Source organism: Ammospiza caudacuta, chromosome 22 (genome assembly GCF_027887145.1).
Source record: "Ammospiza caudacuta isolate bAmmCau1 chromosome 22, bAmmCau1.pri, whole genome shotgun sequence".
NCBI classification, from domain to species: Eukaryota; Metazoa; Chordata; class Aves; order Passeriformes; family Passerellidae; genus Ammospiza; species Ammospiza caudacuta.
Genome location: NC_080614.1, coordinates 9,394,309 through 9,416,854, shown reverse-complemented (window position 1 = coordinate 9,416,854; position 22,546 = coordinate 9,394,309). Strand labels below are relative to the sequence as shown.

At 45.8% G+C, this 22,546-nt stretch overlaps 1 protein-coding gene across 4 annotated transcripts in view; it reads right to left on the bottom strand.

Moving 5' to 3' along the window:
• CLSTN1 (calsyntenin 1) overlaps window positions 1-10,972 on the bottom strand; it is a 29,790-nt gene extending 18,818 nt beyond the window's left edge. For all 4 annotated transcript variants that reach the window (XM_058818639.1, XM_058818642.1, XM_058818641.1 and 1 more), the window contains exons 1-2: window positions 10,726-10,972; window positions 1,908-2,030 (exon numbers count right to left, since the gene is read on the bottom strand). In XM_058818639.1, the coding sequence (XP_058674622.1) occupies window positions 1,908-2,030; window positions 10,726-10,792 (190 nt within the window). In that variant the 5' untranslated portion in view covers window positions 10,793-10,972. The remainder of the gene's footprint in view (window positions 1-1,907; window positions 2,031-10,725) is intronic.
• Between the last annotated feature and the right edge of the window lie 11,574 nt (window positions 10,973-22,546).

The window sequence follows — 22,546 nt, the reverse complement described above, 5'->3', positions numbered from 1 at the left end:
GAGCAGTGCTTTGTTTGCTGTGAAAGCACATCAGGCCCGTGGGCTGCTCCCACTGAACCCCCAGTGCTGGGCACCAGCAGGGCGTGTGCAGGACAGCTGTGAGCACAGCTGGGACAGGCAGCACTCACCCACCCGGGCTGCAGGACTGCTCCATTTCATGGGCACAAACACTTCCACAGAGCCCTTCAACATCTGTACAATTCATACCAGGAATTTCTATACAACCCTCATGTGCCATACTCTAAACTTAATTTCTTTAAATCCATTGCTCTGTTCTTGCTGTTTAAGAAATGTCCATTTTCGAAAGCCAAAATATATTCTTTATACAAATATATTCTGTTTATATGATTTCCCGTTGACAAAAATGTTCATTTAATGAAAGCAGGTTTATACAATTTAGATCAACCGAATGGGAAAAGTCTCATTTAAGAAATGCTTTGACATTGGATTTTCCTCTGCAAACAAAACATTTGAAGATACTCTGACAGTACTTTCTTGAAAGCATTCCTATTCAAGAGGTATAAAACTGCCATTTTCAGAATCTGTTCAATGCTGCTGAACTACCAGCACCTACATTTAAAGCATTTAAGAACTGCAAGAGGTGATTCACGTTCCCCTCATCCCTGAGAACACAAGTGAGGCTTCCCATTCCTCTTCTTAATTAACAGATTTTGTGTATCCCAACACGATGTTCTTCGTTTGGCGATGAAAGTTTTGTCCACAGACAGCAGTTTTATTTCCAGTTAAGACAGTAGAAGAGCCTCTGCCATATGTACCCAATGCATGAGGAAGTTTGAATTTCAGAGGTTTAGCATTATCTCTCAACTTCTGAATAGCAAATTTACCATTATCTTCAACTTCATTGGGGATAATTACAGCGTTATGATAATGAACAAAACTGTTACTTTAAGCAGTACCCCAAGAAAATTGTGACCAAACTGCAGCATTCAATGCAGTCAGCTGCTGAACCTTTCAAATGGCTCTTAATTTAATTTAATCACTCTCCTATCTCTTCCTCCATGAAGCCAGGCTAAGCAATGCTCCCAAAAATGGCTCATGTCACATCCTTTAGGTACTTCACTAGGATTCTTAACTCTCAAATTTTGCTTAACCAAATAAGCTTCTCCAAATATCCAATTTAAGCTTGTGTTATCCACTACAAGTAATTTAAATGCCTACAGATGCCCAATGGTATTTTTCAAATACATCTAACACTGACAAATTCAAAAAAGGACTTTCCTTAATACTGCATCCAATTCATGAATACAGTATGCCTAAACAAGTTTTCAGAAAAAAATCTACTGCAAAAGTTTATAAGAAAATTCAGTCCTATGTTCAAAGTGAAGAATCAACCTACACTTGGCAAATATCTTGTGTATCATTCTCTATATTCTTCACTGGAGGAGAAAAAGCCTTCTCTTCAGCCAGAGGAAGTTGTACAGTTTTCAAAATACCCTAGACTGTTAAGCAAACTTATCATAGACATGCAATCTTAATTCTACTAATTAGTATTTTCACTTTATTAAGACACAAATAAAAATCGCTAAGGAAACCAAACTCTTCAGAATGGTAAGAAAATCATTGTTTCAGAACTCCCACGCTGAATGCTGTGAAATGTGGAATCTGGAGGACAGAGGAACAGGATAGACACTATGAAAACAAAAATAAACCACCAGAAAAATTACAATGTACACATGAAATTGAAAGAAGTAAGGTACTTTCTGGTTTGGATACTTGGATACAGCTGCAAACCTGAAATAAAACACTGGTCCATGCACACACATTTCCTAGGATCTAAAAGCTTTGAAATGTTATGCTGCTGTTAGGGAAAACACACTAACACAGAACACTTGCCCCCAGGAAAGCATTTGCACATCTTCAAACAGAAATGCAGATGAATTCCTTACCTGCAAATCGAAGAGGTGCATCTTTGTCCAGGGCTATTAGAGGGGGGTCCAGGAGCACCGTGTTGTCATTTTCTGTAACTATGCCATGATAGGTTGTTTCAATCCATGGCTTATGCTTGTTCACTGAAGGGGAAACAAAGTACCAAGTCAAAACAATTGAAGCTGACAATATCTTTAAAAAATGTTTTATAATACTAATTTCTGTATTTTCCTCTTTTGCAATTCTGAATCAAAGTTTTAATAAACTAAAAAATTTGAGACAAAATCCTGGCTAAGTATGTTCAGAAAATTTGAGTGTCCCTGTAGGCTTTCCAAAAGTAACTCAGAGAATTTAAATTAGTTTCTAACTATGCTGGGATTTAAGATGCCCCTGAAGTGCAATTCAAAAGCCTGCTAACAGTGATGGGGAGCTGCTGCCTTCAGTGCCGAGTGTGACACCAGCAAAATCTCAGTCAGAAACAAACCAGAGAACACGAAACACCAGGGTTTGTTTACACCGTGCTTCCCCCCACCATGCAAAACCTGGGATACAGCTGCTGCAATATTCTTCAGAACATGAAGACTTGTTCTCAGGTCAGCTTTTTGTCCTGCATAGGGGGTTTCACTATCATTAAGAAAACAGGTGGAAAAGAGAACAAGCTTCATTTCTTTAGTGGCTGTTTCAAGATACTGGGAAAACACTAAGAAATCTCACACAAAAGAATCCTTCACCTCTGCACAGAAGAGCCTCAAACTGATCCCCTGAGCCTGTCTCAGGATGACTGGTCTGCCTCTGCTGAAAGAAACGCAGTCTCTTTCCCTGTCAGCCTCAAAAAGAGTTTTTTCTACTACATCACTAAAGATGCAAGATCAAATCATGTTATCTACTAGGCTGTCATCTACTGCGTGACAATCCAGCAGGAGAGTCCCTTAATTATTAAACATTTAGCTTTATTTTATGATCCCCAGCTCAGGTGCTGGAGTGTGACTGCCTGAGTTGCTCCTGGATGGTTGTGTTTCCTTAGTAGCACAATTTTCCCACACTCAATTCTGGAAAATTTCATGTATCCAGCTGCTTAGAGCCTATTGAAAAACATCGTAAAGGGCCTGAAAGCTGCTCCTTACCAGACAAAACCAAGTAATCTTCAGCAAATGATGCATATAAGAAATGCTTTGCTAGAGGTTACAACAAACCCACCAAAGAGCATTCCATAGGCAGTATCACCCAGGTTCTGGTCTGCAGGAGATCAAGAACTTAAAACTTATGAAATAAAATATACACTACAGCTTGAACACTAGCACACAGCTGAGTCCTGCTATTTCACCTCTCAAGAATTATATAAGCAGATTGTCATAAGGCAGGCAGAGATGGAAGGCTAACCCAGACTCTTGAATCCTGTCTCTTCAACCAACCAAAATGGATTCATGTCTTGTGCCATATGCTTACCTAGGGGAATTAACATCAGTGATAAAAGGACACTTCAATAAATGATTAAACCTAGAGAACTCATACAGGAAACCATAATACTCCCAATATGCTTCCATCTGCAATCTTTTACCAGTTAGTAGCAACAGCAGACAGGATATATCATCTTCACCCATAACAATGCAGCAAGAAAGATCTCACAAGGAACTGCTTTAATGCAAACCCTGTTTAATTACTCCATGTGGTTTTACTCAATATGGCAACACTCTCTTTAGCGCCTCAGTAGGCTCACACAGGCACACTTCCAGCATGCAGCACAGCACAGAGGCAGCAAATGCCAAGCACACTGCTCCATTGCCCCAGAGCAGCTCCCAGAACGCGGCGTTTCAGAACAAACCTGCTCCTCTCAGGGGCACAACACACGCTCCTCCCTGCCAGGGAAGGTGCCAGCACCTGCCCAGCTCTGAGGCTCCCGTGGAACACACCCACAGCTCAGACCTGGTCTCTCACCAGCACAGCTTTGGCTTCAGTGGCACAAGGAGGTCACAATTGTGTATTTTTATGTCAGTACATCCAGGACTGTTACACCCCAACTGAAAATCTGAGTCCTTTCATCTGTTCAGCTTCATTCTTGCAAGGACACGGCATAAAATACCAGAACAGATCTCTGCCAGAAAAAACCTCCATCTCCATTCTAATGCTTCTGAATGTAGATTACAAAAATACTTAGGTTTTTTTTAATGTTCTGAGAAATCTTCTCCTAATTTAGCAACCTCCTAAATCCCACTACTGCTGGGTAGGGAGTTCTATAAAACCTTGAAGTACTGTAAGCACATATGAACAGAATTTTGAGTATGCTGAGCATCTGCAGAGTCTAGTGAACCTTCAAACAACAGGCCCAGTTGAAAGCAAAGTCATGTCTTTTTATTGTGCTGCAGACAATAAAATCATAAAGCTTAAACCCCTTTGTGTTTTGGAAGGCTAAAGCATCACCAGATTTTAAAACATAAAGCTTAAATCCCTTTGTGTGTATGAAGGCTAAACATCACTGGATTTTAAAACACAAACTTACTGCTGAATACCCAGGAAAGGCCTGTTATCCATATTTGTGATCTACTGACTTCAGCATAACCACACACTGGAAGGAATTCTCAAGCTAGCATTTGAAATATGAAGTACAGCTTACATCACTGCTTCCCTTCAATCAAACTGAACCAAGTATTATCCTGATCTCAACTGCTTAAATAGCATTAAATGCTGGACTGTGAAGGGGTGGTTTAATTGTCACGGAACTCCGGCAAGCTACAGAGGCTGTTCAAAGACAGACTGGTAATTTCAAACCAGAACAGCAGCCTATCCCAAGCTTGACACTAACCAAGTGCCCTGAGCTGTTAATCTCTTGCCATTTAACTGGGATAAACTACACCAGTTTCCTTGAAATACAATATTCACACTATTTGTAAGTGCCTCAGCTGGAATCTGCTGTAAATCCCAACGAGCATTTAATCTAGTCAGGCGGGGGGAGCCGTGCTGGCACAGACTGGCAGACCTTGGGCACAGAAATGCCAAGGGCAGCTCAGCAGAGGCATCTCCCCATTTCCCAGGTGCCACCCTGAGCAGGGACACCCCTGCCTGACAGAACACGTCCCTCAGCAGAGCACAGCCGCCTCCCAGGCCTGCTCTCCGCAGGTAACCGCTGCTGCTGCTGCAGGGCAGGCACTGCACGTGTGCCTCCAACCCCAGCTTTGGAAATACCATCTGCTCATTGTCTCCTGGAGCAGAACAGACCATTCTGACCGTGCTGCAGCAAGGGGAATGCTCCTCAAAGCAAGGATGGATGGCTCACGCTGCAGAACACAATCCAGCAGATAACCAGCAGCAACCTTTTCCTGCTGCCTAAAATAATTAATGAATGTAAACGAACAGGTAGGCAGGGCAGCTGGGTTTAGGGCTAGTATGGAAACTTTAATCACAAGCTATTAAGACAATCAGATTAATTCAGCTCTGTAATTTTAAAGCAAATACTAAAATTAAATGTACTTATCAAAGTCCTTTCTGAGGACTTCTGTTTTCTTCTTACAAGTGGTCGGAAGTTTATTTGACTCAAATGGGATCTGGCACCTACATGACCAAAGACTTAAACACACCTCACCCAGAAAGGACTGTAGTTGGAACCCTTTTTCTAGATAACTACTTCTAATATACAGTGCTGTATAGCCATGTTGCATATTGTTAGAACTGAATCAAGATGATTCATGTAAAAAAAATTCTTAAGAATAAACTGGTTAAACATAGTAAACTCAGTAACAAGTACTAAAGTTTGAAAGCTATTTTGTTCAATCTAGTGACAGAAACAACAAAATCCTCATTCTGAAAATGTACCTTTGAGACCTCATGAAAAATGCATAGAAAAATTCACAAAAAGAGAACTATAGTCTCTGTTAATACAGATGAACCAGTAAAGAGTCCTTTACTTGTCCTGAAGGTCTGACAAAAACTGATTACTGTGTATCTTTTCTTAATTGTCTTGCTCTGGATGCAAGAGATCACAAGGAAGCCTTTCAGCGAGACAATAAAAACTCCAACATGTCTTACCTTGAACAGCTGTAATTTAGCACTGTTCTGATGAAATTTGAAGCTGTATCATTAAAAGAACAAATCTGTGTAGTACCTAACCACAGAAAAATACAGTCCAGCCAAGGAGTGAAGAGCTACACAATAAAATATGCTTCTCCACCCTGAAAGCAAAGCTGAATAAGAGAAGGCGTAGCCTGGCCTGATTACAATGTGTGTTCTGTCCTGCCCAGCCTGCCACTCACAGCTCCTGCCCCCAGTCTCCAAGAGAAAAGACCCAGGATTAACTTTGGGTATAAGAACTTGAAGTAAACCAGCGGTAATGAAAAGATGTATTGTGTTTGTTTATTTAACTGGGTCTTCTCAAACCTAGAATTTTATCACAAGTCGTTGTCCTACAACCAGGTCCAAACAATGGGATAAAACTGAACAGAAGTTCTGCTCGAATCCTGACTTCCCTGATAGTGTGGAACTTACCCACAGCACGAGGCTCCAAGACAAACTACCATTGCCACTGCTGGGAAATGGAGGCAGCAGCAGAGCATGAGGAGTGAAGGCAGGAGACTCACCTGGAACAGCCAGGAGATGCCCCAGGACACGGATTAAGCGAGGGCATGGATTTCCACCACTGCCCTCTGCTGTGGTCCTGGCTGAAGGAAAACCCAGTGGCTGAAATTCATCCCACACTTTCAGATCTCTGCCTTGGACTCTGCCACAGTCAAGGAGCACTTCTAACTCCTGCTCTGGAAGCTCACCAGCCATACACTGGAGCACAAGATAAATTTATAATCTATCAGTTGCCCACACTATCAGCCTGTACAATTAACACTACCTCTTCAAACACCACATTCAAACCAATAGCTGCAGGGATTCAACAGGGTTTCATTACATTGGATTTTGCCTGGAGAAAAATCACTTGTTTATCACCACTTACAGAAAGTTTCCTGTTCTCCACTGAACCAGTTGCCTCTATCTGATTTTATTTGTACAAAGATAGATGAAGTTTTGCTGTAAGCCTGATGAAACTAAGAGACATGCAAATGACTGATTAGAAACTATCTGCAATTTTTACTATCCACAACTGCAACAGAAGAAACATTCAGAGCACCCAAGACCTCAGACAGACAATATACTGACCAAATTTGAATTTGGATAAAAGCCTGTCAGAGAAAACAAAGATTCCACCACAAAACAGTTTAAATAGGATTAAGACAACAAAGCCTTAATTTCAAGTGAAATTTAAAATGTTGTACACTAAACTGAAGACTGAACTAGAAAACATAAGCCTTTAACTACAAACACTAATTTAATAAATGTTATCTTAAATGTTGCTAATTATAGTGCAAGACTGGAAACCCCTTTCCTTTTAACTGCTGTCATATATATAAACTTTGCTCCTTGAAAGGAAGCAGTATTTAGAAATACAGCAAACATCAGCCCAGTATAGCTGGCACTTCTGGCTCTTCTTGTTGACTCCATTTAAAAACAGGGAAACCCACTGGGAGCAGTAGCTGCAACTTGTTTTCAATCAGACACAAAGCAAGTGAGATGAGACCTAATACTATAAACAAAGGACAGACAGACACTTCTTCAAAGGCACTGAGGTTTCCAATAATCCCTTCTAAAGACTCCTAAGGAGGTTTAGTCCCTGCAGAAGCCAATGCGAGTCAATCAGTACAAAACAAATAAATTAGAGTGCAAAACAAGATTTATTTAAGACCAAGGCTTCCGCCTCACTGAACTCTCCCATGCTGAGGTATCATTTCTGTCTTTGACAACAATGATAATGCTACAAGATATGTGGCCTTTAACACCACAAACCACGTTTCAGAAAGACTTCCCCCAATGGAACTAAGGAGAATGAGATAAGGCTCAGAAAAATGGTAGAAGAGCTTTTCTTCAGAAAACTCTAATGACTGTAGATGTTTTTTCCTCTCTGCGTAACAGTTTCAGAGCCACAAGCCACTCAGCTATCACATACCTGGGCTTCAGGCAGGAAACACTGCTTTACCCAGAACACCAGAATTCTAACTGTGAGATGTTCACATTATGCAGAGCTGTGGCCTAAGCAGGGTTTAACTTCAACCCTTCTAACTTCTGTGACACACTGAAGCCCATGAGCCCAGCTTCTTCCCTTCTCCTTAGAAAAATCTTTGCAATTGTCTGCAACTGGTGATTTTGTGTCTGCAGAAACATTACAACCTCAAACCAAAGATATATACATTTATTAAGTCTAGACAAGTTTCTGTTGACAAAATTTCCAGCTATCTCAGCACAGACAGCACAACCTGCAGCCTGGTAACAAAGGAGAAGACAACCAGCACAGGAGTATTCCAAACACAATGTACACCATGCTTGCCCAGACCACCTCTCCTCCATTTCAGTTTCCACAGCAGTGCATTATTTTAAATAACACATACAGAACAAGAGATTGAAATTGTTTACATGAACAGATGGCTGTATATAATGCTCCCCCAAGCACCATACATTGTAGAGAGGTCTTGTACTGGTTAATTCTCTCTCTTCTCAGTGGTTTCTTACTTTCATAAATACTTGAAGGCAAATGTCCAGGCCACATAAACAGCCAAATTGTCTCTACATAATGCTTTAGGGTAGTGCTACATTTCCTAGCCTCTAGAAAGGAGAAAGAAACCTACCTAATCTCCAGCCCTATATTTAAAAGGCTGTTCCCATGTCAAAGAAACATCTGCAGCAAGACTGTGGTAGTAACAAAGTGGTTTGTGGTTTGGATTTAAGACATCCACAGCACCACAGAACTTCCTGAAATGATCACAGATCAGCAAAGTTTCTTCAAGGTAGTATTACTTCCATCAATACCCTTTCTAAATGACAGTGAGTTGGAAGGGCCCCAAGATGACAGAGGTCTACCACTCTGCCTGGTCAGGCCCATGGAAGCAGCTCCACTCCACTCTCCATCCTGCTCTGGTCAGAGACACCCAGCTGCTTTAGCCACAAAAACAGCCAGAATGCACTGCTAGGTACTGCTATTCCACTGCAACAAGCTTGGAAAATATTTGGGGCAACTTGATCAATCACAAAACAAATTCGATTAGATTTAAGAGTTTTGCATCAGCTGGACAGGAAAATGCCTCTTTAGAACCCAAAATTACTCTCTGCACCCCTTAAAATAACTACAGGGAAGATGGTAGGTCAGCTAGCTCACACCTGCCTTTTGGGCAAGATCGCATCCCCCAAACACTATTTCCCTTTCTTTCCAACATCAAAAGAGAAATCACTTTTCACTCCCCTGTTCCAACAACAGGAATGGCAGAACCGGCAAGTTCAACTGTACTTGGGGAAAAAAAAAAAAAAAAGGAACTGCCAATACATCACAAAATGGAAAGCTTACCATAAATGCTTCTGGACAAATGCCTTTCCTAACAACAGGGAAATAAAAACGAGTAGCCCTTGCAGTTTTTCAGGTGTCCTCCAGAGCTTACTTGTCACTAAGTGCATCTCCACGTAATATAATTAACAGGCCTACCTACAGCAGCCAAAACGCTGCAAGGACTAAGGCAACTGCACACACTAAGCTGAAGCAGCCCTCATTCTGTAACTCAGTTATGTGTGATGAAGTTAAACAGATCAGGACCTGCAGTCCAGCAGCTCTGTAGGTCTGACTGAAAACAGGTACTGCCTCCAACAAGCTGCAGAAATCTGCCTACCAATGCCGTTCTGGGTAATGCTGCCTAAATTTGCCATTTGTTTCCAAGCAGCTTTCTTGGAAAATGGTTTTTTGATCTTAATCTTATTCCTGATTTCAAACGGCAGAATTCAAAGACACCGTGCTTGTGTACTGGTGTGGTAAATACTACATTTAACGATTCCAAGAAAGCTGGTGAACAGATTGTACTTGAGGGATCTTACTCAGGTAAATGATGGCCACTGTCAGAACAGCTGGCAGAAGACTTCCTAGACATACTACAGCATCAGCTTCTTCATCCCACATAGGGAAACTGCATCAAGATGGGTCCATAACGAGCTGTTTTTTAGATCAAGAACTACCCTTGAACGTATTTATAAGCTATTTTACAGCCGCACTTCTATTCAATGCTCTTAAATCTCATCATGCGATCAGCTGAATCTTGCAGAAGCAGCATTCCCGATGCCAGGGGTAACCTTCAGGTGAGGAAGCGTCTCCGAGCCTCTCACTGAAGCCTGCTGGGGAGCAGCCCCGCAATGCGTATGATGCTGCCGCTCCTCGGGATCAATCAATAGCCACCAGGCCCGCGCTCGCATCGCCAGCCCGCCCGCTCCGGCCCAGGCAGGCGCTGCTCCGGCGCATCCCGCACGGAGCTTTGCCCCGCCAGCCCAGCCAGGCCCGGCCGCCCAGGGGTTTTATCCCCGCTGCCGCCCCGGCTCTGCCCGGCCCCGCTCCGGCCGGGTCTGCCGCTGGACCCTCCCGGCAACAAGTGCCGCCCCCCGGCCGCCCCGGGCCCCGTTATGTAACCGGCGGGCGGACGCAGCGAACGCCGCCGCCGCCGCGCATCCCCCGCCGGGCCGGGCCGGGCTGTGCCCTCCGCGGCTGGGAGGGCTCGGGGCCGCTGGGCGCAGGTGAGCCGGGAGGACGAGCCGCCATCCCCTCATCCCCTCTGCAGGTGCAATGGCCGCGGCGGAGTCATCCCGGCCCCAGCTCCATCCTCCCCCCTTCCCCTACCCCCGATGTCCGCCCGCCTCCGCGCTCCCTCCCCTGCGCAGGGCGCCAAGGACACCGTCCCCTCGCCCGCCCGCGGCGCAGCTCGCCAGGCGACCCGCACCGTCGCCCTCGCCGTCGCCAAGGCGCCGAGCAGCCTCCCTCGCCCGCCCCAGCCGCGTTACCTCGAGCGGCCGCGGCCGCTCCGCAGAGCAGCGCGGCGAGCAGCAGGCGGGCGGCGGGGGCCGGCATGGCAGCGCGGAGCGGGGACGGCAGCGCGCAGCCCCGGCTGGCGCCCCCGCTGGTCCGGGCTCCGCTGTGCGGCGGGCGGAGGGCTCGGCTCGGCCCCGCGGAGGAGGAGGAGGAAGAAGAGGAGGAGGAGGGAGGAGAAGCGCTGCGCGGCCCCGCTCCGCTCGCCGTCCCTCCCCTCCCTCCCCCGCCCACCCCGCCGGCGGCTCCTAAAATGGCGGCCGGGCCCGCGCCGGGCACCAGGCGGGGGAGGGAGCGAACCAACGGCGCGGGGCGGGGGGCGCCGGGAGAACCCATTGCGGACCCCCGCGGGCTGCGGCGCGCCCCGCCCCCCGGCGCTGAGGGTACTGCGGCACCGCCGCCATGGTGCTCCCTCAGGGCCATAGCCATGATGCCTCCATCACGGGCACCGCCGCTCCCTCACGGGCACACCTATAGTGCTCCCTCACGGGCATCGTCACTCCCTCACGGGCACAGCCATGGTGCCTCCATCACGGGCACCGCCGCTCCCTCACGGGCACAGCTATAGTGCTCCCTCACGGGCATCGCCACTCCCTCACGGGCACAGCCATGGTGCCTCCTTCACGGGCACCGCCGCTCCCTCACGGGCACCTCCCGTCCGCCGGGCCCGGAGCGCCGCCGCTGCTTCGGGTGCTCTGGGCTGCGTTTGGCGTCTGTCTTCCCGCAGGCTGAACCGGGCTGAGGGCAGGGAGCAGAGAGGCCTCCCCGGCGCATCACACGGCTGAGGGAACCTGGTGCCCCTCCAGAGCCTCACACAGCTGAGGGAATCTGGTGCCTCTCCAGAGCCTCACACAGCTGATTTAAATTGATACCCTTCCAAAGCCTCACACAGCTGATTTAGTAAATGCTGATTAAGCCCCCAAGTCGTTAGAAAGAGTTAAACCCCGTATGAAGCTATTTAAGAAATAATTAACCCCATATAAAGCTATTTGAATGCTTTCGCCCTAACATTCACATGTATTTTCAGGAAAAAAAGAGGAAACCGCTGGGTTTTACCCAACCATAAGCTGATGCCGGACTGGGAATGGGACGCACAAACCCAGTCAGCAGCTGGGATGGAACAAACTGCCAACACCTGGTGCTACAGCATCGGGTACAAACAATCACAGCATCATTTAGGTTGGAAAAGACCCTTAATACCATCAAATCCAACCATTAACCCAGCACCCCCATCTTGCTGTTTTGCCAGCTCTAGAAGTGCAATCCTGCAGCAATGTGCCCAAACACAAACACACCTTGGTGCTTCACCGAGTCTGCCCTGCAGAGTAACAAACCCTTTTAGTGTAGGGACTTCTATCAAGGCAAAAGATTACTTCTGTTTAGAAAAATTTCAAGTGGTATCTAAATCAAGAATATTCATTAAGTTGCACAGAGCTTGTCCTATAATAGAAAAGTTCTTTGCTCTACTATCTGAAATTTCAATGAGAAAATATTTCAACAAAGAAAAAAATAAGCAATACCATGATCTGAGTTTTGACAATTAAAATGCAACCAACATATTTTATAATTAGATCTGACTACTCATGGTTTGTACCTATTAGCCATTTCACTCCCACAGTGAAGTAAAAATAAAGTCCAGGATGTTCAGGATCCTAGAGATGTGGTATTTCCTTATTTTCTGTGCAATTTAAATACCAAGATTGATCTGTGCTGGAAAAGCCTCCTCCTCCCTCCTGAGACAAGCCCAGGGCTCTCTACCTGGTCACCCCACACTCGAGATGGAGGAGGAACCAAAGGTGAGGAACCAACCTACTCACTGCCCTGGAGCAGCCACTCGGATCTCAGGAGGTGACAGGATCTGGTCTGTCCGAGCCAGTGCACTTGGATGTCCAAAGGAAAATGTTCTTCCTCTTCCATGCTCCAAACCAACCACTTTTACTCACAGCTCACTGTGTCTGCAGAGCAGAGCAGGACCCTGAAGAGCCGTACCCTGAGGGAACATCCCCAGTTCCATCCTGTGCTCTGCAGCTCTCCCTTAGCCAAGGGGCTCCACATTTATTCCATGGACTGTAGGGCAGCTGCTCTATCAAGAGCTAAGACATCTTTCTTTTTTTTAAATAAAGCTAAAGCCTCAGTCTAAACCTCCTTGATTTCTCAGCCTGGCTAACATATGCTGGATGGCAGATCATGTCAGAAGAAGCCTGGAGCCCATCTGTTGCCAGAGAGCTGAGTCTTTACATTCTGCCAACGCAGCTTCAGCTGACAGGGTGCTACAAGATGTGTTTTTCTTTTGTATGGAGAGTAGGACTGTCCAGCACACTGTGACTCTCCAACTGGGCTTACTAATACACCGAGTAAGAACCACCCCATTAGCAAAGATTTGCTAGGCAAGATCTCATCAGCTGAAAGATGATTGCCCATTGATGAATACACGGTGTAACATATACCCAGTACTCACCCAAATGCTGGATTTTGATTAGGAATCTAACTGTGGACAGAGCTTTAATGTCAAAATAAAGGTATCTGAAGAGGGCTGAATGTCTGGCCAGTCGACATTCACATACACATTCTCTATTAAAACATTTTTTGCAAAATAAATTATCATTAGGTGTGGCAAAAACACATTTTAAAAGAGCTCTGCATTTCCCTTGGGCTATATCATACATTTTAACAGGAGAAAGCAGAGCACCATGGAGCACAGTGAGAAGGGGACTTCAGTGTTACCATCAGGACTCATTTAAATTGTTCTGATTCTGCAGAATTAGGAAGAAGAGACACTTTTAAGAGAAGAAATGCTATGTCTGAGAAAACCTTATTTATTACACAATGACACTACCAGCTCAGATGAATTAATCAGCTGAATCAGTCAGGCTGAAACTGGGAAATTTCCAAGGAAGGAGAAGGCATTGATGGCATTTCACTTTCTAAGCAAAACTCCTCCGAGTCAGTTGTGACTAAGGCACTGATTCAGTAAAGCAAACAATTCTTCAGGCTGTATTTTAGGATCAATTCAATGGCTTTGTTTCCTTGGGTGACAGAGGTTTGAAGAGGCAGTTGAGAGGTTGGTACAGACAGGAAGGGCCCTGCACACGAGGTGAGGCAGCCACATGAAATCCTGATCCCTGTCACCATGGATGTGCCACTGGCACTTACTCTGGAAGTGCAGCAAATACAACATCCTCTCATTTTGTGTCACAAAACTCAATTTTATTTCAATCACCCGGTGTGGCACCTGCTGTGCACCAGTCCTGATTGCTGTTAGGCAGGAGCTGTCCTGTTCCTCCTGTCTGCCAGAGAAAACTGCATTTCCCACGCTGACAGAGAGCCTCACTCTATCCCAAATGCCACATGCCATTATTTCAGAGAAATTCAGGGAACTAACTGCAGCAACTTCATTTTACCACTTATCTCCCTCCTACTCTCTGACCTGCTTCTCCGGTTCCAAAAAACCATTGATCTTTATTTTATTGGTAAGCAACAAAACTGGAACAAATGGCTCCTGGCAGAACATGTTTTCTGTTTCAGCTGAAAACCTATCGGCCTGATGTCCTTGAAATGCACAGTGTGACTAATGCCTGGCTTGCAAGGACCCAGGAGGACACATTTATTGTGCTTGTCAGAGTGGAGCTGAGCAGCCAGCACAGGAAAGATTGGGTGATAGGGAAAAATGAATGCATTTGCCTGCTCCTGAAAGGCAGGCAATGCACACTGAATACAGGGAGCAGCAGGACATGCTCGGGTGCGTCAACATCAAATCTGGATCTGCCTGTTGGAGCTCAGCATCATAAACTATTCTGAATATGTGCAGAATATTAGACTTGACTCTTGTTTAAAGGGGGATGAAAGGAAAAGGGCCCAAATTTCAAATAGTCTAGAACTGCATTGAGAAAATGGTTATCTTTAAATAAAGAGTCTGGAACCAAGTGTGGGCTTGTTTTTCATCTCAGTGCAATTAATGTCTGCATAGTAGTGTGTTTGCAGATGATGATTTCTTTTAATGGGAAGTTAAAACCCAGCTTTACCTCCTCCACCAGTTTATCACAGCTGCCCTGAAACCACTTCTGAGAAGGGACCGATTGCCACAGAGACCATGCAGTAATTAAGCTCATGAGAGAGCTGCATGCACACCCAAGCTAAATATTAGATGAGGGAACCAGAGAGCAGCCCATGAGAAGCTGTAACGGCACCACTCTAGCTGCTCCCATCCCCGCTGGAAAAGGAAATAGGACAACCCTGAAGTATTTGGGGAATTTGAATTTTGGTGTTTTCTGGTTCTGACATGGCTGAAGAACAAACAATTATGAAGCTAAGAAAAAGATAATTTGGGGTGAATATTAAGGATTAATTCTGCACAGCAAGGTCTATGAAACCCCAGAATACTCTCATAAGGCAACAGGCAGTAGTGGCATCTTTTGGGTCATTCAAAAGAAAACTCCACAACACAATGCCAGAGCAATGCCCCTGCCAGCTGGAAGACAAAGCACACACAGGTAACCAGTTAGATAATTTCTAGTCTTGCTGTCCCCAATACACACACTCTGAAGATAGGCATAAAACTTGAGTGGTTTTAGATTCAGTAGATTAAGACTTTATTATTATTATTTTTTAATGCTTTGGAACCTGACTGTATATTTTAGAGGAGAAAAAATTACAGGACTGGTTTTCCCCACACTTGAAAATTTCCAGAACTGCTTTGATCATGTATGAGAATTGATTTAGGGGATGCAAATGAAGGCCTTGGCAATGTGAAGAAGAAAATCTTCTCCCCTGACATTTCTGAACGTTCAGAGAATTCTCAACAAGCCATTGAAGTAGGGGTTCATCAGAGACACAAAAAGAAAATTCAATAAGCAAAGAAGTACATGAAACTAACCAACTCCCTCACAAGAAAACCAGCAGCATTAGCAATCTTTCTACCTTGTTCAATTCTTCTTCCTGCTCAGACTTACCTTCTGTAGCCAAATACGTATCCAGAAACATGAAAGCAATGAAGGGGAGATGCAAGTCCTTCCTTACAAAGAGAGACTGAATTTTCTGCATCATCATTATAATATTTTACAACTCATTAGCACCTTCCATCCCAGGATCTCCGAGCACTTACAAGCATTAATTAATGCACTCTCACAATACCTCTGTGAAGCAAAAGGCAGGTGTCTGGATACTGTGGTGACAGGTGCATTACAATTGAATAAGAATTTCTAGGCTTTCCATTTACATATTTAGGAAAGAAGGGAACAAAGAGGGGAGAGAAAATTAACAAGTGCTGCAATAGCTTGAAATACCTCGAATCAAGATATACTGTAAATACCTTGAAATACCTTGAAGAGACTGGCCTGCAAGTCTTTACCTGAAAAGCAATACTTGTTAAGGACCTCAATAGTATTTGGCTTTATTAACATGAGTATTTGCTGAATGAAGAACTCAGTTTTTTCCTCACTTCTATCAGAGATGTCCCTCAGTGTCTTGCCCCTACCCCATTTCTCTGTCTGACAACGCAGTCCAGTAACACACCTGGTATAAAAGGGTGGGTGGATAAACCAGCTTGTGTATTTGCACCAGGTACTGGTGACAGTGTCTCAATTCTCAGCTTACAGATGTTTCGTATTCGTGAGGCTCATGGTATTCTGCAAACATTTGGTCACACAATGAGGTTTTCCTCTCTGCCTTCCCCCTGCAAGGGAGAACAGCCATGTGCATGAGTATTCCCCTCCCCAAGAGCCATATGGGAATGTAAAGGCATTCTCTGAATTCATTACCCGGCCCCACAATATGATTCTGCCTTTGTACGGGCAAGAAAATGGATGTTAATTTATTCCTTATTGCTAATTTGAAAAGGAGCACAAACACAACAGTTCCATTGCAGAGGCTTCTACCAAGGGTGTAGTTTAAGTCCAATTATATGCTATTAGTACATTTGCTCTTTATTCCTGTGGCATATTAATTACATGTCTGGTATTCTGATAATTAACACAATTACACTCTTTATTTTCTCCTTTCGTAGCCAATATTCTTGCATTTTATTCTGAAAAGTAATTTTCTGTAGGTAAAAGGAGCCAAATCACCACATATTAATAAAATCAAGCCATGGGTTTTCTAATGAGAGAAGTTCCAGCAGTGTTCTTCAGCAAAAAGAAAGGCAGATGCTCTCCTGTTGGGCTGCAGCCTATCTCAGAGATTCCAAAATGAACCAAATTACTGTCCCCTAGTTGTGTTTCCAGCATGGCAATCAGCCTGAAGCAGCAGGGCCATAAGGACTGTACTGGCACTGCCACACACGGCTCTTCCAATGCCACCACACATTCAGAGCCTCCCTGGTACCAAAACCTCTATCTCCCACTGGTATCCATGAAACTCAAAGCCATTTAGCAAATACAAGTGACCAAGAAGATTTACAACTGCACAGGTCATGCACAAATCAACACTTGGCAGATATTGCAAAGGAATATTAAGGAACAAAACAAAACAAGCACTCTTAGTGCTGTAAAACATCAAGATGGGTAGATTTTACTTAGTTAAGTACATACAGACACCTCAAACATTTGGGGGTTTACCTTCAGGACAAATGATTGTTCCTTGAAAAACAAGTTACTGTTTCTGTGAGGTTTTCTCTAAAAGCAGATCTTGAACCTCCCATTGGTCTCATATGCTATGGCTACAAAAGCCCCACGATGGAAAGAAAGATTGCAGCAGTTTTCTTCTCTGTTTTTTTTGGAAAGGAGGAGAAGAAGGAGCAAAATGTTACATCATTCTGCAGTGGTAGAGAACCTGGTGGAAGGTTGCTCCTCCAAATCCCGTGCCCAGGTGTGCAGCAGGTCTGGCTGCAGTACAGCTGTGTGTGTAGAAATTGGGGTGTCACCCACAGAATCCATGTCCCTGCTCCTTCCCACAGACAGCAGCAGGCACTCCTCACTCCCTGCCCTCTGGTACCCATTTCACCACATTTCCCACATTTCCCCAATGAGGAAAGCCAAGGCTGCAGCCACAACCCCAAGAACAAGTCCCTCTGCACAAACCCCACTACGCTGGCTGGTATCAGTGAATCAGTTTCCAGGATCTGCACTGTGAATAATTTTCCCAGATTCCCCTGAGGCAATGTTTTACCTACATAACTTACCTCTTAGAAAGTTTTTAAAAGTCCCTTTTGAAATTATCTGGTCAGGAGGAAAACTCAGTTTTGGTTTTCTTTTTTTCCTCTCTTTTTCCCTCCCTCTGTCTAAAGTTCCAGTGCTCCCATTTTCTTCCTGGCAGTGCCCTGGCTATTTAAGTTACAGCCTCCCCAGACACGAGTGCAGCTAAACCCTTTGTCATCTCCCATATTTATTTCTGTTCTGACAGATAGCAGTGCTGACCCTTGCTGCAGTAAGCCACTGCCCTCCTGGCTCCTCTCTAATTGCAGCTTTGCTAATCACGTTCTGATCAGCTGCCGCCGAGCAGGGCACGCAGAGCCCGCGGGGCGGCTCGGACACAGCTCAGGCTCCCGCATGGGGCAGAACAAACCCCACAAACCTCACAAACCTCGGCACTCAGCGGGTCCCTCCCCAACCAATCCAACATATGCAAATGAATCGGAGGGATTTAGAATAATTACCCCATCCCAACGTGTGCTGCTTTAATGCATCCATTGCACTGTTAACTCCATGGTTTCCTCTGCTCAGTGAGGGAAGGTAAAACATTTCCAGTGATTGACCTTTTGGAAAATTATATGCCCACCTCTTTCATGGGATCTACGTCTGCTGGACCCCACAGGATCTCAAGGACCATCCCACTACTCACACAAGCATTCAACAGCCATGGATTTCCACCTCACCTGGACCTTTTAACGTTCCAGACCTTCTCTTATTTTCAATCTGGACAAAGAGCCTCTGAACTGAGACTTTTTACTTTTTCTCCTTCTGCTCTATCCACTGCTGTCTGTCAGAAGTGGATCAGCTGAAGAAGTGGAATGACACACTGTCTTCTGCAAAAGGAAGCGGGGAGGGCTTTAAATCCCATGTTGTGTTAAATGAGTGAAGTACAGAGCTTTGGAGTGCATGCTAACAGCACACACTGCCCCTGTTTACTGCTGCTTCAATGAGGCATTGTCCATTGAGTGGAAGTAAACAGCTTATGAGACGAGACAGGCATATCATCCTGTCTGAAGCCCAGCTTACACAGGCAGCTTGGTGTGGCAGTGAGGAAGAGCCTCTGGCAATGACAGGCGCCTGTGGAACACTGAAATACAGCCCAGCACAGGTCAGGTATTTATTGAGCTGATCTGAAACTCAGCCTGATGCCCAGGTTTCACTGAATTGAATGAGGGGTACATGATGACAGCTGGAACTCCAGAGGTTCTGCAGTGACTGAGGAGCCCTCAAACTGAGCAAGATGCAGAGGAGTGAGTCTGCCTGCACCAGAGTAAACAGAATAAACCTTTTCCATTTGTTAAAGCCATGATTTATGTACAAGATTATCATACGCCATTCTAGGTCCTAATCCTGGACCTTGAAGCAGCAGCAGAGATTAGAGCCTCTGACCGTTTCCTAAAGCAATGTCACTGGTAACCAGTGACACATCTCAGGCAGAAAAAATGCTAAAGCAATGAAAGGGAAAAACACCCTAATTGTCTGTAGAATATCCTTTTTATTCCTCCACTGAAAGGCACACAAAGCCACATATCACACAGTAGATATGCACAAGAGAATTCAGCACTAGAACATCTTAGCATCCTTTTCCCTCAAGCATCTCTGCTCCCTTTGCTGCCCCGCTCTCATTCTGCCTAACAGCTCCTTAATCACAATATCTGTCACACACATAAAATATTATTTAACCTCCAGCACAGAGGAAAATGCATTTATAACCTACTGGGGTTTCCCCTTTAATCTCTCTCTTTCTTCCCTTACTGCTTCCCCTCTCTTTTTAGTAGCTCTGAGCAAGAATGGTGCTAACAACCTTCACAAAGACTTATTCAGGTCCAGACAGAAACCAACTCTGCACTCTTGTCAAGACAGGAGACTAAAAAAACAACACACACGACCTCTTCTTTCTACCCAGGTGTCAAACACATCACAAAAGCAGTGTGGCCTCTCCTGCAAAGATGCCAGTAAGAATTACAGAACCAATTTAATTCTGACTGAGGCTCAACTCAGCCACAACCCAATCCAGCAGATAAAATGTTATGATCCCTCAGTGATATTTAAGAGCACTTGTGTTTCAAAAGTATTTTTGAGTCTTTGCTCTGCAGCAGCCTGACACAGCTGAATTTAATGTTCCTTCTGTTTGGGCAGAATTTGAGGTGTTGACTTTCAGCTTTAAGCATGACCAGGTCTAGGATCTGACTATGCCAAAGATCTCGTTCTCTGGGATCCATCTCACCAGTACGTAAGTCAAGGTGCTGTTCCTGACAAATTCTCTATTTAAACCCCAAGGACCTTCTCTGCAGAAGGATGTGAGCCAGCAATCTTTGCACAGGCACTGGTACCAGGCTAGTCTACTACTTACTAAAGCAGGTACACTCTGAGCTCTGCTGCTTTTGGTCTCTGCAAAACCCTCGTTGTTACTGGGATGTAGTTTATCCAAACACTTCTCAGTTATCCAAGTCTCCCCTCCTCCTTTTGACAATGGCACTGGAAGTGAAAAGATTTAATTTAATTCCTTGCACTGCTCCAATCCTCTGACATCTAGAATTTGCTACATTTAGAGAGCAGAAAAAAATCAGGTAAAAATGATGATGTAGCTGCAACAGCCAGGGTAAGTCCACATGTCCCATATAGTTTCAGAAGCCTGTGAGCTCAAGGTCAAGGTCAGACTAAAACAAAGGCACTGCTGGACACCCATATGGTGTGAGAGCAGCTAAGCATGCACAGAACCAGCACAAGGCACAGCTCCTTTCAGAGGGAGACTCTGAAGTGCTGCTGGCAAGGCAAGGCAAAAGCTTAAGATTCTGTCTAGCTTAATTATCATCTTTCTGCAGGCTCAAAGAAGCTTATGAGAACACAACAGCGAGGCAGAATTCTCCTCCTGTGCTTCCACCTACAGAAACTCATCCCTTCCTGACCTGCCCCTACTTCCCTCCCTGCACACCCCAGAGATTCTGCAGAATTGAGCCATTAATAAATAAATCCACCACAGAGGAGAGACTGTGCTGTGAGCTGTTCTCCTGGCAGGAGGCAGGGCTGTGCCTCCCTGTGCTCATGGAGCAGCACTCACCCACTGCAGGCAGGGCAGCGCTGCAGGAATGGCAGCAGCGCTGCAGGAATGGCAGCAGCACTGCAGGAATGGCAGCAGCACTGCAGGAATGGCAGCAGCACTGCAGGAATGGCAGCAGCACTCACTCACTGACTGCAGGAATGGCAGCACCTCTGCAGGAATGGCAGCAGCACTCACTCACTGACTGCAGGAATGGCAGCAGCACTGCAGGCATGGCAGCAGCACTGCAGGAATGGCAGCAGCACTGCAGGAATGGCAGCAGCACTGCAGGCATGGCAGCAGCACTCACTCACTGACTGCAGGAATGGCAGCACTGCAGGCATGGCAGCAGCACTCACTCACTGACTGCAGGCAGGGCAGCACTGCAGGAATGGCAGCAGCACTCACTCACTGACTGCAGGAATGACAGCAGCACTGCAGGCATGGCAGCAGCACTCACTCACTGACTGCAGGCAGGGCAGCACTGCAGGAATGGCAGCAGCACTGCAGGAATGGCAGCAGCACTCACTCACTGACTGCAGGAATGGCAGCACCTCTGCAGGAATGGCAGCAGCACTCACTCACTGACTGCAGGCAGGGCAGCACTGCAGGAATGGCAGCAGCACTCACTCACTGACTGCAGGAATGACAGCAGCACTGCAGGCATGGCAGCAGCACTCACTCACTGACTGCAGGCAGGGCAGCACTGCAGGAATGGCAGCAGCACTGCAGGAATGGCAGCAGCACTCATTCACTGACTGCAGGAATGGCAGCACCTCTGCAGGAATGGCAGCAGCACTCACTCACTGACTGCAGGCAGGGCAGCACTGCAGGAATGGCAGCAGCACTCACTCACTGACTGCAGGCAGGGCAGCACTGCAGGCAGGACAGCAGCACTCCCTCACTGCAGGAATTGCAGCCAGGCCCCGGCTGCACACAGGAGCAGGCACACACGGTGCAGGACACGCTCGGCGCTGTCTGGCTGCTCCAGGTACAGCACAAAGGGCTGAAGGCAAACGCTCACTGTCCATTCCAATCAGGTCAGGGCAATTGACACTGTGCCCTCTCTGATTAGGAGCTCACAGGCAAAGCTGAACACGGATTACAGAGCTCCTGCGCCCTCCTCGATGCAGAAACTCCCTGCGCTCCATTCCATGGCACACACAGCATCCTCTCCTGCCCCGTGGGGATTGCTGCACTTGTAACTGCAGCAGCAGAGAGCAGCAGGAACTGGAGATGGTGAAAAACTGAAGTACAGAGGCACCAGTCCACATGTGGGTTGGAGTCACTCTTACAGTTGTAAAACAAGGGCTGAAAGTGTATTTCCAGAGTTTCACATGCCTCTGGAGCACCATTTAGTACCAAGGAGAGTCAACCTGGAAAATGCCAAGGCAGCAGAAAGCTCTGTGCATAGAACCATTTCACGCTGATACACGAGGCAGCTTGTGAGCAGGCCAGCTTATAAAGCTTCAGATTTTTTTTCTCTTTTCCAAAATAAACAATCCCCAAATTGAAGTTCTTCAGGCTACAAAGGAAACCAGCCAGGTTGTTTACAACATCCAGCAGGAATCCTGCTTAGGGCAAATCAGCTGCAGAGCAAATGAAAGCAGAGCTCAGGAGGCAGGAGATGAT